Source organism: Lygodium microphyllum, chromosome 23 (genome assembly GCF_053477565.2).
Source record: "Lygodium microphyllum isolate KBCC chromosome 23, Lygodium_microphyllum_v1.1.10, whole genome shotgun sequence".
Classification (NCBI taxonomy): Eukaryota; Viridiplantae; Streptophyta; class Polypodiopsida; order Schizaeales; family Lygodiaceae; genus Lygodium; species Lygodium microphyllum.
The window spans coordinates 134,510,406-134,528,519 of NC_141157.1; the positions used below are offsets into that span (position 1 = coordinate 134,510,406).

An 18,114-nucleotide genomic window follows, 5' to 3' on the forward strand; every position below is an offset into this window, starting at 1 on the left:
GGTCTGACTATTGGTGACTAACAGACCATGAGCAGACTCCTTGAAGGACATGATACATGCAACTATCATAGGCCAACCAGCTGGATGTTCAGACTGCAGTGGCTCTCTTTGTTAACCAGATAGAGCACAAGGAATACTCCACGCTCAATGATAGCACAACTATCATAGCTCACTTTCTTGGCCTCGACAAGTACTCCATACCTCATGTTTCCTAGATTGGTTGATGTTTCAGGCATATTATTAAGAGGGATACGACCTTTGCAAATGCAATAGTTGAGGGGTACCCTCAACGCCCATAAGTTAGGATTATGGTCCCCACCTCTTCACTAGCTCTCTCAAGCAATTAGGATCCCCTTGGTGCATGGGGTATATGTGCTTTAGGCTGTGTACCACTCTAGTCTCCCAAGGTAGTGTTTGCCTACTGGATAGTAGGCCACCTTATAGAGGACTACCCCAAGATTTATGAAAGGAGAAAGTTTGTTAGGCTCGCCCATCCTTCTTTTAGTCATGAATTGTTGTACACACTATGTTTTCTTTGTAAACCCTAGTGTTTCCTCAGACCATTTTCAGATCTTGGTGCCTAAAGATATTTTGGAGGCATTGTACTATGGCTTTCATTATATTCTTTTCCCATGTAGGTGATATTTAGTCTCATGTTTCATTGCTTTTCCATTGGCTTTTTTGGCTTTCCATCAACATGTTTAAAAGTTGCCAAATTATGTATATTTTCCAGCCAACTTAATGCAATGCATCAACTTTGCATCATTACGGTGAGAAAACTCCCCAAAATCACATGTTATTTCGAGGGAGTTGATGCACTACATCAACTTCTCCTCCTAGGTATAGGGTTTCTATGCTCTCTAATATCATAATCTTCTTCTTCATCTTCGCATTTTTGACTATCCACTGCATGATCAGTGAGGTATTGACTTCTTTTCGGTCATTATATAGATCATCATGCTCACAATCATCACAATGATCATGCCCAACCATAGTCACAATCTTCTTAGTTCCATAGTTGTTTTCATGATCTTGCAGATGACCATGACTACCCTCAATTGCATCACAATCATTCTCAACAACCATGATTCTCATGAGGACATGAAATTTTGATACTTTGCTTAGCATTTAATCGAGAGATAATCAAACGTGCAAATGTGACTCACACATGTGATATGCATGACAGTTATTTCATAATGTGGGGCGACCTAGGACCATAAGATATCAGTTTGGTGCAAAAGGCAAAAGTTGTAACAAGTTGTACTTGATAATATTAGGTACTTGGAGTTAGCATTTGGCCTAGAACATTTAATTAGCCATAAGTGTCAGTGGTGACACCAGGGAATTTCCATTAATATACTAATGCCAATTTCAAGGCTAATAAGTACTTAGGATTACTTGGGTGATAAATTGGCCTAGCTAATTTAATTATTAGCTAGTTTGATTATTTTTTGGAGCCATAAATAAATATCGAACCAATTTTCAGAATTATTAATTTAGTAATGCATGAAATGCTAGAAAAATGGATTAGGAAGGTTGGCACTTGGCAAAACTTGCCCATGCAAGTGAGAAAAGATTGGTTGGAGGTTGGGAGAATAGAGAACAGACCATTTTGAAGTCTAGGAGCTATGAAAAAAGGCTGTTTTGTGACACACAACAGCAAGAGGAGGCATTTCCAACCCGTGAGAAACAACCAAAAGCAGGCAACTACTGCCAAAGAGTGACCTACTGCTAAAGACAACATTTGGCAGCAAGCGACTACATACTCTGGGGTTCCCAGCAGTAATTGACAGCTCCCATGGCTGTCTAGATAGGGCAACAACAACTGATTTTCACCATTTCTTCATGGTAGAAGTCAAAACTTTCTTTCTCCTCAACATTCTCTAACATCCTCTAGCTTATTCTATTCCTTCTTCATCAATAATTTCTAACAAATTTTAGTCATTGGAGGTAGAGATTTTGATGAATCTTTGTCGTAAACCCTAATTCATAGCAAAAATTAGGGTTTGGTAGCTGCCTTGAGAAGCGTGCTCAAAATTTTGGGCCTAGAGACTTGAATTTCAACTACTGGAATCAAAATTTCAAGGCATTCAAGTGGTCCTTCAACTAATAAACATTTGGGACTGAATTTTTCACCTAAGGAGCACAATTAAAGGCCGATTCCTAAGCAAACCAAGGGGCAAATTGATTTGAAGGCTTGCTATTTGCTAGTCATTGTTGGTAATTTATAACAACAAGAGATACTTGGATCAGCAAAAGATTAAGAAATCTCAGTGTACGCCATCCATTTGCAATACAAGATAAAGAAATACCACGAGGGGCACCAATTTTGGGGCCAATAGGCTATCCATTGTCCAAGATTAAGTGGTAAATTGTGCATTTCAATTTATGTCCTTTAATTGCTTGCTGTAATTATTGATTAATCATGTTATTACCACCATCTCTGAGGAGAAAGGTTGGTTTCATGGTTCCATTGTTGAAATACTATCAATTCCCTTGAGTTGATGGGCCCAAGGCACCTGATTGAAAGGTCAGAAGCCTTACTCTAGTGCTTGATTTACAGCAAGAATGTCTTCTTACAACAATGAGACGGAATCAAGCAATGATTATACATCTCAATCTGAAAATGCACATAATGAAGGGGAAAATGCAATGCCTAATCTTGGAATGGGCTTAGAGCATGGATAGCAAAAAGAAAATATGGTTGTTGACCAAGAAGTGGATCCTTCTAGGCCAAATGATGTGGGTAACCAGCAAGTGAAGAATATGATGACTAGTTTAAGGCTCGTCAATTGAAGATGCAATTGATATCTTTGCTCAATTGGCCAAAGATCCATAGTTTGAGAGATTTTTGAACTCTCCTAAAAAGGACAGCAAGGGCAAGAAGATCTTATCTTCAAAGGCATTGGTGTAGCCACTACAGCCCACAGATGCACCAAAGGTTGGTGATAGAAAAAGCAATTGGTGCCACTAGGTTTGGATATGCAAATGCAAGGCCAACTTGGTAATGCCAATTCAATGGATTTTGTATAGTTGGACATGCATACAAGTATGACAACTTCTTATAGCATGCAGCAACCAATGCATGCAACGCAAGGCCCAATGTATCTAGGTATGGTTGATAGCATGCATAACCCTATGTATGGCAGCATTAACATGATGCTTGGGGCACAAAGTGGCATGTATGGTAATGCATTTGCACCCCCTGTTGCTTATGGGACTCAAGGAATGAGTGCTAGTCTTGCAAATGCTTGTTATGATGCTAGTCATGATGCAAATGCAGAAAGTGTACCCTTTTCCAATAGCTAGTTTATGATAACTTGACTCCCAAAGGGGAAGTAAAGAACTATGATGAGGGTGGTAAAGGGGTGAATTTTGAGGCCTTTAGTGGTACACAAGATTGACTGAAAGCTTCAACTTTCATTCAGCAGTTTGATCCATCCTATTCGAGAAGCAACTTCATTGAATCCTCAAAGATTTGAATGGTAGACACTTTCTTGAAGGAAAATGTATTGCAATGGTGGTTCACTCTCTTAATTCAAGGTGGCGCATGTCAACACGGGTACAATTTAAGTCAAATGTTCACTTCAAATCGGTTGACAATGAGGTGGACATTATTATGATAGTTTGGAATAGGCTAGATGCAACTCAATGCAAGAACTTAGAAGAATATAATAAGAAATCTGAAAATCAGGCTGAAAAGAAGCCAAAACAACAAGGAAAGGTCTAGAAAATGATTGCACAATGTAGGGAATTAAGGGCTGTAAATCAATGTTTTATTTGTGAGTAGAAAGGTCACATGGCAAAGGATTGTCGTGATAGCTCACAAGCTAGAGAATCTGAAAATCAAGGAGATCCGAAGGGAAAGAAGCCCAAAACATCCATTGGTTTGGTGCCCGATGTGGTTAGTGATCAGCCGAGTGATAATGCTATTGAGTTATGTAAGGGATAGGGGAGAATTAGAGATGAATTGGAATTTATCAAATGTCTACAAACCTCTTGTATTCAGACTTGTGAAAATCCGTTCCATACCTAGCCGTTTTTTGGGTTTTTTAAAAACGGCTTTTGATAGGTGAAAACTGCCACTTTTTGCTTGGCAAAGTCTTCTTCTGTAGTCTTAGCATTTTCTCCTATAGATTACCTACATGTCCAATTTACGCAAGATCAATAATTAGCCTGTGCACTCTACAAAACCAAGGTAGCATGTGCAAAAATTCAGATTCTTGACTCTTGATGCTTCAGTCTCTTGCATTGTGTAGAGTCTAGAGTACTATGATGTATTATGAGTCATGACATTTTGTGATCTTAGTGGGTTGATTATAATCTCAAAACTCAGTCCCCTTGTAAAATTTCGACGTTCTTTGTTTTACGAAATGTAAGCTTTATTGAAATGTTTACAATTCATATTTAAGGTTCAACCTACCATTCTTAATTTTTCTAGTTTTTAAAGAAAAAAAGTAGGGCAATGAATGATTCAACTCGGGGATCTAAATCATAACTCAGTCATACTTTCATAGCCATACACGTATGGAAGTATGAAACGTACATCAACGACAGTCATGAGACAACTTTATCTCCATAGACATGGCAAGCCATTTAGGCATTAGAGAAGATGAGATGGAAACCATACGAGGAGTTGGTATGGCATGCAAGGGCCATACAAAGCCTATCATACCACTCATTGGGAAGCTTCTCTTGTATATGCAAGGATATGCCCATACCACCCATTGGGAAACTTCTCTTGCATATACAAGGATATGTCAATAGCGAAGAGTTTTTCATTGCATTGCTCGAGGGTTATGACATATTGCTTGTTATGCCTTGGTGCCATCGTGTGTGTACGGTGATTGATTCAAATGATAAAGTGATCACTATTTAGTATAAGAGCAAGGTCCATGCTTTGGATTTAAAATTGAAAGGGGAATCTATCCTTATTGTATTAGTTGCTACTATTTCTAAAGTAATGAAAAATCGCCTTTCAATGTACTTGGTTTCCACTAAGAATAAGATTGATAATGAAAATGTTGGAAAAATGTCTAAGTTAAAAAGAGTCACATGTCATTTCTAAATATTTATGCCGATTGCTTTTCATAGTCACTTCTAGGGCAGCTATTACTTGAAAGACTAGAAGATCATGGTATAGATCTTATCCCTAGAAGCAGCCCTCCTAAGAAGCTACCTATACAATAAGTATAGCCCAAAAAGAGGAGATAATGAGTTAGGTTAATAAGCTATTAGAAAAAGGATTAATTCAGCCTAGCTTATCTCCTTTTGCTTCTCTAGTGCTTTTGGTGCGGAAAAAAGATGACTCATGGTGTATGTGCATTGATTATTGTACTTTGAGAAAAATCACAATAAAGAATGGGTTTTTAATCCCTTGGATCGATGATGTTTTGGACAGATTGCAATTGGCAGCAATGTTTAGCTGTATTGATTTAAAAAGTGGATATCATTAGATTCGCATTAGACTAGAGGATATTCCAAAGACAGTTTTCATTGCATGCTTTGTAGAAGAAGGGTGTACTGTTTAAGTGGATAGTAATAGAAATCTCGGCATTTGAGAAGTTGAAAGAAAAGATAACTTCGTTCTTGTGCTTGTGTTTCCCAATTTAAGGAAGTCATTTGCTGTTCAATGTGATTCATATGGAAACAGCATAGGGGTTGTTTTAATGCAAGATAGCAGAGTTGTAGTATATGAGAGTCGTGTTTTCCATGGTGTAGAGATTAATTTGTTTATGAGAAAGAATTACTTGCTCTAATTTGTGCACTTTCGACATGGAAACAGTATCTCTTAGGGACAAATTTTAGAGTGCAAATAGACCATCAAACATTGCGCTACTTTTTGACAGAGACTAAGTTGTCTGAGAAGAAGCACATAAGATGAGCAAACTTCTTATCTATGTTTTACTTTCAGATTGTGCACATAGATGGGAAAAAGAATGTAGTGTTTGATAGAGTGTCTTGTCAACCTCGGATTTTGGTTATCAATATGGTATATTACATTGAGTTGCATGATATAAAAGATTAGTATCTTGCTAATTCAGATTTTGCAAATATATATAATCAGCTTTGCAATCGCCGAAGGCATGAGCATTTTCTGCTTAGAGATAGTTTTCTAATGATGCATGGACAGCTATGTGTCAGGAAGCAATCGAGGCATAAGGTTATCACTGAGAGTCATGCTCCTTATGCAAGGCATAGAGGGATTGATGCCATAGATAAGACAATGGAGCATTTCTTTTACTGGCTTTCTTTGAGACACGATGTTGAGCAATTTGTTAGAATATGCATTGTATGTTAAAAACTAAAATATGATAAGCCAAAAATGTTGGATTTATTGTAGCCCTTTCTTATTCCAAATAGGCCTTGGCAAAGCATTGCTATAGAGGAAAGTAGTTGAGGCATAAGGTTATCACTGAGAGTCATGCTCCTTATGCAAGGCATGGAGGGATTGATGCTATAGTTAAGACAATGGAGTATTTCTTTTACTGGCTTTCTTTGAGACACAATGCTGAGCAATTTGTTAGAATATGCATCGTATGTCAAAAGCTAAAATATGACAAGCCAAAAATGTCGGGTTTATTGTAGCCCTTGCTTATTCTAGATAGGCCTTGGTAAAGCATTGCTATAAACTTTATCTTTGAGCTTTCTAGGATGCCTATGGGGAATGATGGGATATGGACCTTTATTTGCATAATCAATAAGTAGACCCATTTCATTCCAGTAGCAAATGCTACTAATTATATGCAAATGTGATGAATAGTTGTCATATGACAGGAGTATGACTATCCAAAGGTCTAAACAAGCAATGTTTGCACCAGTCATTTTGGCATAGTCCTAGACTGCTCAATCTCTACTCTCTCATCAAGAAGTGCATCATTTACATGTGCATTAGAAACATGTTGATCTATATTATCATGAGAATCTAAAACATCACTGAAAAGTGTCGTAGATATCCTGTGAGCATACATCCATCTCTTTCATACATGAAACTAAAGATTGAACAACATCTTTCACAAAGACAGCATCACAATTGACCAAGATACGCTTACCATCTTGACATTTCTTCATGGGCATCCATGGGATTGCATGGACTAGTTGACCATCCAGAAATAAATGGATACGCTATTGGAGTGTGTAAGGTAGGTAGAAGGCCTAACCATAGGGGTATGAGACGGAAGGGGTTGCAGAGAGTAGGGTGAGAAAGAGAAGAAAAGAAAGAGAATTCAGAAGATCCAGAACAGTGTCATAGAGGCACAACCAAAAGACTTTGTATCATATACAGCTCAGCAGAGCAATCTCAATATATCCAAATCATATGCCTAAATCATAGGCATGAACACAACTTCAAGATGATAGCCCACAATACTCTGAGACTATAGCTCAAAAAAATACCCGACATACATCAAGCTCTTCTGTTCATAGACCAAATTCGACAGTAAGTGCCTCAAAAATCCATGCATACATCAAAAATCCTGCAGTAGATGATAGATATCAATATCTTGAAGTGACACCAACCATCAGAAAGCATCATAAACTTTATTTATCATGTATGGGGCTTCAAATACCACTTCAGCCCTGTTCTAAACAGTTTATTAGAGCAGCAAAGAAGTGGTTCTATGCTGCTCTAAATCCAAGAAAAATCCAAGCTTTACTGTCTAGACTATGTCTCTCACTGATAGAGAGCATCATCCAATCGGTAGACCATGAAAGGACCTTGTTGGAGCTTCCGAAACTCCAATTACAGCATGCAGCTCGTTCTTGACTGTTATTCACAGCCCAGAACAGTCCATATGAAGAGCATAAACCCATCAAAACTCCTCTTTGATAATCAAGGAAGGTTCCCCTAATATTCAGGACCAAGAATCAAGTAAGAGATTGCATCAAAGACCCTATAAGAGATGAAGATGTTGAAGGACAGCGTGCTGCCCTGTTATTCAATGCTGTACACAGTGAATTCCAGCCGAGAAAACACTTGAATCTCCTCTCTTGAGGTCACTCTTTGCTGAACCAGAGTATATGCTAGTTGCAAGTGAAGAGATGCTTTAAAATATAGCCTTTTTAAGTCCTGAAAGAGGAAGAATCTTCATGAACATGTACTCGGTTTTTTTCCCTGTTTCTCTACAGCCTATGAAGCTCCAAGAATCAGAGATAGACTTTCAAGATGACTCCTTGCATGCCTTTTTCACCAAACTTGAGTTGTGTGTGGCTCATCTCCCTTGCCTCTCTCTCCTCCCACTACCAAATCATTGTGTCCCTTCCATCTCCTTGTTTTGTGCCAGATTCAATCAAGAACGGCATCACATCCCCATTTCGTCAAATCCAGGCGCCCTTAACCTTGGCTAAGTCACACAAAGGTGACTTAACTCCCTAAAACATACCACATGAAGACTTGACTTAGATAAGTGTATTTCTCAAGTCAAAACCGACTTCCCCATGCTATTCTTTCCCAAACACTTGCACAATCACAATAATCCAAGAAGACAACACTACAAAAGTAAATGAGCTTGTAAAGCTTGTCATCTACTAACCTGCAAACATACCACTGAAATCTTAAAGATTCAACTCATCATACACTTTTAGACCATGGATATAAAATCCTATAACAATGCTGCATTATCCCTGTACAAGCAAGTACGAAAGAGAATCTCAAAGAATCCTTTCGGTCCATCATAAATCTCCTCCACAAGACAGGCCTACACATGCCCTGAATCTTAGGTCTGAATACAGGGAATCAAAGGAGTCCTACCTGTAAAATAAAAGATATCTATCCCCTCATGGAAGGCAGCAATTTGCTGTAACACTTTTTGTTCCCATGACAACCACTACAGGACCAGTGTTCGATAAAGAGCTTGTTTTTGGTTCATTCGTATGTGTATACTCAGTCATGAGATTATTAGCACTAGCAAGCATCAGCTCATGAAAAATCCTTCGCTTAAGTGTCAACATCAAAGTCCATCAATTATTTTTCTTCCCCGTCTTGAATTTTCTGGTGAAGGAAATCCAGATATATACCACAAGAAGTTTGCACGCGCGCACATGCACATGCACACGCGCACACACACACACACCCCTCTCTCTCTCTCTCTCATGTCCCCCCCAACCTCCCCCTACGGGCCCCCTGGCAAAACAAGTGTCTGTCCGTCCTTAACAAATGAACTCAAACAGTAGAGTTGTGAGAGAAGAAGTACACAATAGCTCAAAAAGAAAATTGATAGTAGAATGAATCAAGTACAAATACTGAGCTCCATGGAGCAGAAGGCTGTCCAATAGCCATTATCCCTAGAAGCAGGCTGAGGGATACTGAGCAGACTCCAGAGTATCATCCTCCAATAGTACATGCAGCAACTCAGAAGCTGCCCATGAACTGGAGAAGATGCTGGACTGCATTTAAATGTCCAAGGGCTGATGGAGAGGGCACACTGTCCAAGGCAACTGATTGGACTGCTGATACACAACAGTATGACTGTCATTACAGCTGCTGAACAGTGTGGACCTGCTGCAACTGAAATGCCAGGGAGGTACAGCAGTTGCAAGGCTATGAATGGCAATGAAAGTGTAGAACATGTGCTGAGGCTTGAGCATGCAGAGGCAGCAGGAGCACTGCTGTAACAGCAGTCTGAAGTGATGACCTGCTGCAAATGATGGTGACAGGCTGAATTTGATGGAATCAAAGAGGACAGGCTTCTGTAGATGGTAACGAGCAGTAAACAAGTCATTGATGTTGCTACTGGAGTGACCTGCAGAGGGGCATGGAGACTGGCTGCAATCTAGCAGCTGAAAGTGGACAGCACCTTTTGTAGAATAGTAGGGGTGATTCACACACTGACCCCCTTTATAAAGACATTTTCACCTACCTTGTCTCATGTCTTGTATTTAAGTAAATAAATTGATTGAAATAATTGTTTGGAGTTGTTTGGGAGTGATGTGGCTTAACACCACAAACATTGTACCTTCCAAGTATGTTCCCTTGTGTACATTCTTAATAGGAGGCAGCTCATGGACCATTTTCTATTTCAAAGCATATAAGAGAATGGAAATTCCTGTGACCAAATTGAGCATGCCATAACAAAGTTTTTCGAAATGAATCAAAAATATGAACAGCCAAGCAATCTTCATGTGTAGCTACTCTAGTCATACAAATGAAGTTTGTAAAGATCATGAAACAATGTGCTAGAAAACACCAGTGTATCAGAATCTCATATATCATACAGTGAGCAACAATTATCTGAAAACTGAAACTTTCAAAATCAACCTTCATGAGTATTGCAATAGAAATTAGATTTTTACAACTGCCAGATGCATAGATAATGTTTGCAAGAGTAAATGTGTCTCCACTGCATGATGTCAAATCAACATTACCGATGCCTTATCATCAACACACATGACTATCCCACAGGCCACCACAAGGTACATCTCACAAAGTAGTAATAAATAACTTCTTGCATTCTGCTGAGGTCGTTTGAAGCACCACTGTCAAAAGCCAATCATCATTTGATATCAAATGTCAAGACGAAGAGGCACAGTAGATTTGAAGCACCATTTGACAGCTGTCCCAAGGTAGCAATCTTAGCAGACAAGTGGCTGAATATGAAACCATTCAAGAGGATGATGACATTCTCTGATACCACTGTTGGATGCAAAAGCATCAAAGGTCATTGACACAACTCCATAATGATAAGATGCAAGAGCACAAGAGTAAGAGTACTAAAAGTACTTGAGTCTCAAGGCTAAAAGCCCAATGCTCACATGGGAAAACACCCACCCATTGACCAGTGAAAGGCTAAAAGCACTCCTGTATGAGAACTTGTCCAAATCTGAACTTCCAAGGGTAGAAGGCTAACATACAAACCTTGCTTCTCTTCTCCAATCTTCTAGAACGGGGATCTTGCAAAACCATTTCACAATGTTGCAATTGCTCTTTAATGACATACCATGATGAAATAGAATGCCTCCCCAATGACCATCTGCTGCTCACAAAATCTCCTCTCTTTATCTCACAGCAGTACTCTTTTGCGGTGGTCTGCTACACTAGTGAGATAGAGTGACATAACTCACATAGAGCAAAAACATACCTTTGATATTTATGGCTGTAGACACAACCATGAGATGGTATGAAGAAGTTCAAAGGTTGGAATCTCACAATACATCCCAAATGACATATATAAATCCATATCTAAATGTTGGATAACAAAGCATACATTGGAGAGCCGGAGAATATGGTCTTTGTAAAAGGTCAACTTCACACTAAGCAATTCAGTTGATACAAACCATGCCCTCTCAATGTCTATTTTATTGTGGTCCATTTGATGACTCTGTTGTGGTTATTCAACAGCATTTGAGGTGTGTGAATCTATGGTGGTATTACAGGATCGTCAGATTACCCATCTAGAGGCCGTGGTATGTAAACCATGTACTAATCAACAGCCCATCTCGCACAGCAAGAAGCTTTGAGGAATGTAGTGCCAATTAGGAGTATGTATCTGGAATGAACTGCAATAGTCTATGGATGTGTTAGGAAACAGTCCATGGGTAGCTGACCTGGAAACAGCAGACAAACAAAAGCATGTAAAGCACAAGGGGGAACATGCCTGACTCACCACCCAACCATTACATTTAGGAGCAGAGCTTGACCCACCGAGCCATCAGTTGAGCTGCTAGCAGGTCCACCTAACCGGCCTATACTATCATGCCATCCAGAAATTTAAGGAGGCTGTTGGTTTTGGTGCAAGTCTCTAATGGCAAGGGCCATGTCAGGAGCAAAACTGCTAAGTGGGAAGCATCAGCTGAGGAAGTAGACAAGGCAGGAGAAGGGGCTGAGAGGAAGCACACAGGCAGAGAGGTGAAGGTGAAGCTGAATGAAAAGACTGAGATAGACTGGGGGGCAGTGTGCAAGCTGGGACATTGTAGTGAGGCTGGCTCGACTCAGCTGCCTTGTTGGGTTGGCAGGGCTCAACTGCATAATTTTCACTCTCAGCTGATTTTAATCATGGTCCAATCCAACATCAGCTATTTTCATGAACATAATCTGGATCACACTACACAAGATCAGCTGCCTTGTCAGGTTGGCAGGGCTCAACTGAGTAATTTTCCCTCTCAGCTGATTTTTCTCATGCTCCAATCCAACATCAGCTATTTTCATGAACATAATCTGGAACACGCCACACAAGATCTTGTGTCTTTGTTTTCCTTAGAGCAAACTTGTTGCCAAAAACTTCTTGGGATCTAAGCAAAGTGAGGAGAGGCAGAACTTGGCTTCCAATTATTAATTCAAGTGTATTATGGAATTATCATTTATGCTTTATGATTAAGGGATGGTATAATATACCAAGCTTCTTTAAGTATGACAATGCTGTAACTTGTCTCAGTTGTATCTTTTGATTACTGATACAAATTTCAAAGTCCGAGTTTATGATACAAAAGAGTTTACTTGCCAAAAGAAGTACTTGGGCCCAACATTTGATACTCCTGTGAGCAAGCTGTTTAGGATCACTAACCAAGATTTCTCGGAGGTATCTTTTCAATTTTCGTTGAGATCTCAACCTTGCATTGAACTCCTGAAAATGTTGCACTGACTTCCTAACACCTGTGCCAGGATGCCAGATATATGTTTTTCATTCATATTTAAGAATGGAAATACTGATTGAACTGAATCTGGTTATCAGGAGTACCTTGTATTTGCAACAGAAAGCCAAATTCTAGGAATCATGCTTTTGCCTATCGAAGGAAAAAATAATATCCAGTATATGGGTGTCTTGGGACATCCTTGTCCTATTCAGTACACAGCAATATCTCATGATTGTAGATTCCTAATAACGATCGGTCTGCATGACAGGTAAATGATAAAACCTTTCCTTTCTAGTTTGGCCATCTTCAGTAGATTCAGTGTACAAACTATGGCACATGTTGGATGAAACATTATTATTGACATGTATTGCTGGAGACTAGAACATACGTGTGGGAACAAGATTCACGGCTTGTAAGTGCCCATGTCACACACACACAAGATCAACAAGACGTTTGTTTGTGTTTTAACAGCATCATCAATTTATGGCGGCTGAATCTACCCATGTTGGAAGCATTTTTTGAAGCAGATGCTTGTCAATTTGGACCCTATTTTGGTCTTTTTGATGGAAAAGATGGTGCCAAGAGTATGCAAAAGATCAAAGAATATTTTTTTACTGCTCAGATTCTTTCCCAGGTATCAAAATGGGCCTAGAAAAGTAGTTTGAAGGCAGAATAAACTCTTATCACACTACACATGTTGACAAACACTCCATTGTCAAACTATATGTCTAAAAAGAGTCCCAAAATCAATAGTGTACAGCATTGACTGGTTGCATACAAGGGTAAGCCCACCACACATATATATACACCTGAAATTCATGGTGCACGCTGCAATCTCAACTCTGGTTAATACATATCGACACTCTTGGACTAGCTAGACATTGCTAAGCCCATGGAAAGCTTTGATCTGACCTCATCCTACGGAGGACCCACATTCCATGGCATTTCGCTGGTGGCCTTCCTTACTGCTGTGTAGTCATCCAAACCCATCATAATGTGATAAACTGTCGTGAGTCATCTTTTTAAGCGTTAGTATCTGATGCTTGACATTCATGCACAGTTTGAGATGCTTCATTCAGTCATCATTTATTGTCTACTTTCACAGTATTTGTGATTGTTGTAGTCCCAACCATGAGATATAAGAGCTCAGGCATGAGTCACAATCTTTCACAATCAACAGGCCTTGTATATCATTATCTTTATTGGCAATTGGAAGCCCTCAAAAGGCAATATCACTGACCTATACAGAAGTAGAAACCCTCAAAAGGTGATGTCACTAACCTGTAGGGAAGCGAAAGCCCTCAAGAAGCTATTATTAACCTATACAGAAGTACATCATGCATTAGAAGTGATCTAAATTTTGAAGATTTAGGAACAACTTGGCCAAGCAAATCTGTGTGGGCAAAAGGTGTATCTAAATCTTGAGAATGAAGCACATTTTTATTTCAGATGTTCTCAAGAGACTTAAGTTCCAGAGTCACTACATGCTGCCATGCCCTAACATATTTTGCAGACCAAGAAGACATCCTCAAACTAGCAAGCAAGTTGTGAGTTAGTGGAACTCTAGTGCATCCCCATTATACAAGTAATTATTTTGCTAAATCTTTAGAAATCCAAAAGAAGAGTCAATCTACCACATCTAAGTTCATCCCATCCACCTCACTAAATATTCTCTCTGTTGGATAATGGCACTAATTTTTATGCAGGCTATGACTAAATATTGATCACCTAGTCTATATTTAATCTGGCAGCAGCACATCTCCATTACCATAATGGAGTTGCTAATACCAAATGTTATGCTAATAGAAATGGGATGCTCACATTTTTGTGTCATTCCTAATAAACCAGAAGGCTTTTTGTCTTGATAAGCAACTTTGCCACCTGTTACTCCAACTGAAATGCGATCTTTACATCATGCATACTGTTCCTGATATTTCAGATTATGTTTAGCCTGAATAAGATGCATACTGTTTTCAAGACTGATGTTCATTGACAATAACATTATATGACTTCTTAAAATGTGTTTCTAGTACTTTCAATACGTGTAATTCATTAAAAGGAGGCTCAAAGGGATTGTGTAAGTGTACAGGGAGAAGATTTTCCAGATGAAAGAGTTCTTGATAGAACCATCAAGCTTGACCAAATACCAAGCCTTCTTTCTGCACTTGGATATTACCCCTCTTCACATGACATGCAAGAAATCCTCATTGAAATCAATCAAAATTTGTAAGTAAGTCTGAACATCTTAGTATTCATGTTGTTGTTGATACATGTTTTGGGGGTGGGGGGGGCGGGGGGGTGGTGGCATGGTTTGTTGTTCAATGATGCCATCACCTGTGCACCGCCCACCTGATCTCTGCACCACCTTCCCTGCAGTCGTGTAGACCTGAGCACCACCAGCCTGCTGTGCAGTGTGACAGCACCTGTGGCCCTGTTTCAGCATCATGCAGGGGCAGGGCCTGAGTGAGCCAATGTGAGAGACAAAGAGAGTTATATTAACATCTACGAAAGGCCAAATTCGCCTATGAGGCCAAAATGTTATACTTGAAAAGTTAGGAAATTTTCCCAAGTCCCAAGATAGCTGACATCTAATGCTATGACTAACCAAGTGAAAAATAAACAATGAATAATACATTGCTGATAAGTACAAAATGATGTCTAAGCCAAATACACTGTTGAACTGCTCAAGAGGCACACTCATCCCAAGATATCTCTCATGGGTCTATCTAGCATAGAGAAACTGAAGCGGCAAGGTATGGTCCTCACAGCTTGTTCTATATTCCCCTCTGCTCAGTCTGTTCGCTAGTCATCCTGTGCAGGATATCAAACAGAGAGAGAGAGAGAGCCAGAAAGAACCTGTGTACCAGCCTCTTGGAGATTGCTGGGGACTTTCAGCACTGCCCTCCTGCCACATAACCTGCCTGCTACCCTGTTTCTGCACACTGCAAACACAGGCCGCCTGACTGCAACACACACACACAGAGTGTGCAATGAACCCATGTGTGGCCTCTTGTGACCTACATACACACTGTGGTCTGTGTGCCTGCATGCCCTGCCTACAATGTCTACCTGCAGTCCCACGACCCTATTCTGCCGGCCTGCAGAGTGCGCTTTCCAAGAGATGCGTATATATCCTATCACCCAACTTCTTGGCACATGATAGCTATAGAAGCTGCAAGTCGATTTCATCTCTTGCAAAAAATTCATCAATAAGGCCATTCCAAATAGGGCTTTTATCTTTAGGTAAATGCAACAAAGCTTCCATTAGCTCATCCTCAGATATGACTGCATCTAATGTTGTCCAAGAGTGCTATGGAGTCCGAGACGGGAATGAGCGGGGATAGAACTGAAAGTTGAGAGTGATCAAATCGAATATGAGTGTACCAATGTTCCACAGTACACAAATAATAAAAATGTATTTATATGTTAGGGTACAAGTAAAGTGTGTGTTCACACCCGTAAGTTTATACACACAAGATTAATTGGAGCTTACACCCAACAACCTCCCACTTAAAGGCCTGAAGTGGTACCTTTAAACTATCCAACTCCCACGACTCAATTGCAATGCTTATGCTGAGCCTTTGCAAGGCTTTTAGTGAGAACATCTGCAAGGTTATCTTGGGTTTTGACCTTAGTCAATGTGACAAGACCATTATCCAAGACCCGTCGAATGAAGTGATACCGAACATCTATGTGTTTTGGTACGTGCATATAAAACATGGCATTCTTAGTCAGACATATTGCACTCTGGCTATCACAACCAAGCACTGGAGTACGTGAAGAAAGACCAAAATCCTTGACCAAACGGCCAAGCCAAATAGCTTCCTTAGAAGCTTCTGTGGCTGAAATAAATTCAGCCTCTGTAGTACTCAGTGCTACAATTTTCTACAACCTTGAACACCAAGAAATAGCCCCACCAACCAAAATAAAGACATACCCATTGGTAGATTTTCTAGTGTCGAGATCTCCTGCCATGTCCAAATCATAGAAATCTTGCAACTCTAGTGTACCCTTTCCATAGCACATACACTTGTTTTGTGTACCTTTTAAGTATCTAAAGATACATTTCATTGCTTCCCAATGTGGCTTGCTAACTCCCACCACATGAGCAATGTTTGGACGAGTTGCAACCATGGCATACATCAAAGAACCACAAGCAGATGCATAAGATATACCCTCCATAGCAGTAGTAGCCACATCATCTTTTGGGCAATCAACTTTATTAAACTTTGTATATGGCGGTAAAGGCACACCAAGAGGCTTACATCAACCATATTAAATCTGTCAAGTACTTTGTTGATGTACTTGTCTTGTGAGAGACAACAAGTGCTGCCCTCTATCTCTTTTAATGTGCATGTACAAAATGTGTTCAGCTGCTCTCAAATCCTCCATTGAGAAGGTTTAACTTAATTGCCTTTTAAGAGCATATAGAGTATATTCTTATGCTTTCCTGCATTCATCATGTCATCCACTTTTAAAGCCAACACAATAAGGCTTCCATCATCAGCCTTTTTAGAATATAAGCAATGATCTGCATGATTGCGTTTGAATCCATGGCTGAGTATAAAAGTATCAAACTTTTTATACCACTGTCTAGGGGCTTGCTTCAGCCCATATAAGTTGTGTTTCAACTTACAAACTAAATGCTCTTTCCCTGGAATAGCAAAACCTTCGGACTGTTTCATGTATAGCTCTTTAACCAAGTCACCATGAAGAAAAGCAGTCTTCACATCCATTTGATCCAACTCTAAATCCAAGGATGCAGTGAGAGCAAACAAAGCACGGAGCGTAGTCATCTTACACCACCAGTGAAAAAAACTCTTGGAAGTCTATGCCTCCCTTCTATGTATAGCCCTTAGCAACCAAATGTGCATTGTATTTGGGCTTTCCATCAATACATTTCACCTTATAAACCCATTTATTAGGAATAGCTTTCCTGTCCTTTGACAAAGGTATAAGCTCCCATGTGTTATTCGCATACAGAGACTTCATCTCTTCTTGCATAGCAAGCTTCCACTTTCTCTTGTTTTCACATGACTATGCCTCTCTAAATGTCAGAGGCTCACCTTCATCAGTTAATAAAATGCATTCCAAAGATGGCTGAAACCTCTGTGGCTGCCTTCTGACATGTGTAGACCTTCTTACCCAATGATCTGTATTGATAGGCAATGGGCCTACATCCTCAGGTATGTACACACCATCACCTAGTGGCTGATTTTCAACATTTTCTTGCTGTTGTAACGTGTTTTCAGCATGTTCTTCTTGTTGTCCTATTCCATCATGTGCATCAATTGGCTATTCATTATCTTCTGGTTGTAGCACAATAGGTTGCTGCTCATTTTTAACATCAAAAGGGACAGAATCTTCAGCTAATGGTTGCTGAACGGTTGGCTGTTCATGCTGAAATTTGACCTTCTTTTTGTCAAGGTCACCATGTATAGCATTTTTCAGCAACTTTGCCTCATTAAATACTATGTCTCGGCTGCATATTATCTTCCTATCCTGAGAAAGCCAACTCTATATCCCATCTCTCCCTCATCTCCATAT

At 39.7% G+C, this 18,114-nt stretch overlaps 1 protein-coding gene across 5 annotated transcripts in view; it reads left to right on the forward strand.

The window, feature by feature from the left end:
- Positions 1-18,114, forward strand: part of LOC148016774 (cilia- and flagella-associated protein 251-like) — a 250,920-nt gene that overhangs the window by 213,876 nt on the left and 18,930 nt on the right. For 2 of the 5 annotated variants that reach the window (XM_087663991.1, XM_087663989.1), the window contains 4 exons: positions 12,369-12,512; positions 12,666-12,835; positions 13,039-13,201; positions 14,657-14,793. In XM_087663991.1, coding sequence (XP_087520117.1) covers positions 12,369-12,512; positions 12,666-12,835; positions 13,039-13,201; positions 14,657-14,793 — 614 coding nt within the window. Of the gene's footprint in view, positions 1-12,368; positions 12,513-12,665; positions 12,836-13,038; positions 13,202-14,656; positions 14,798-18,114 lie in introns of all 5 variants that reach the window. The other 3 variants (XM_087663992.1, XM_087663990.1, XM_087663993.1) reach the window with 3 other exon arrangements.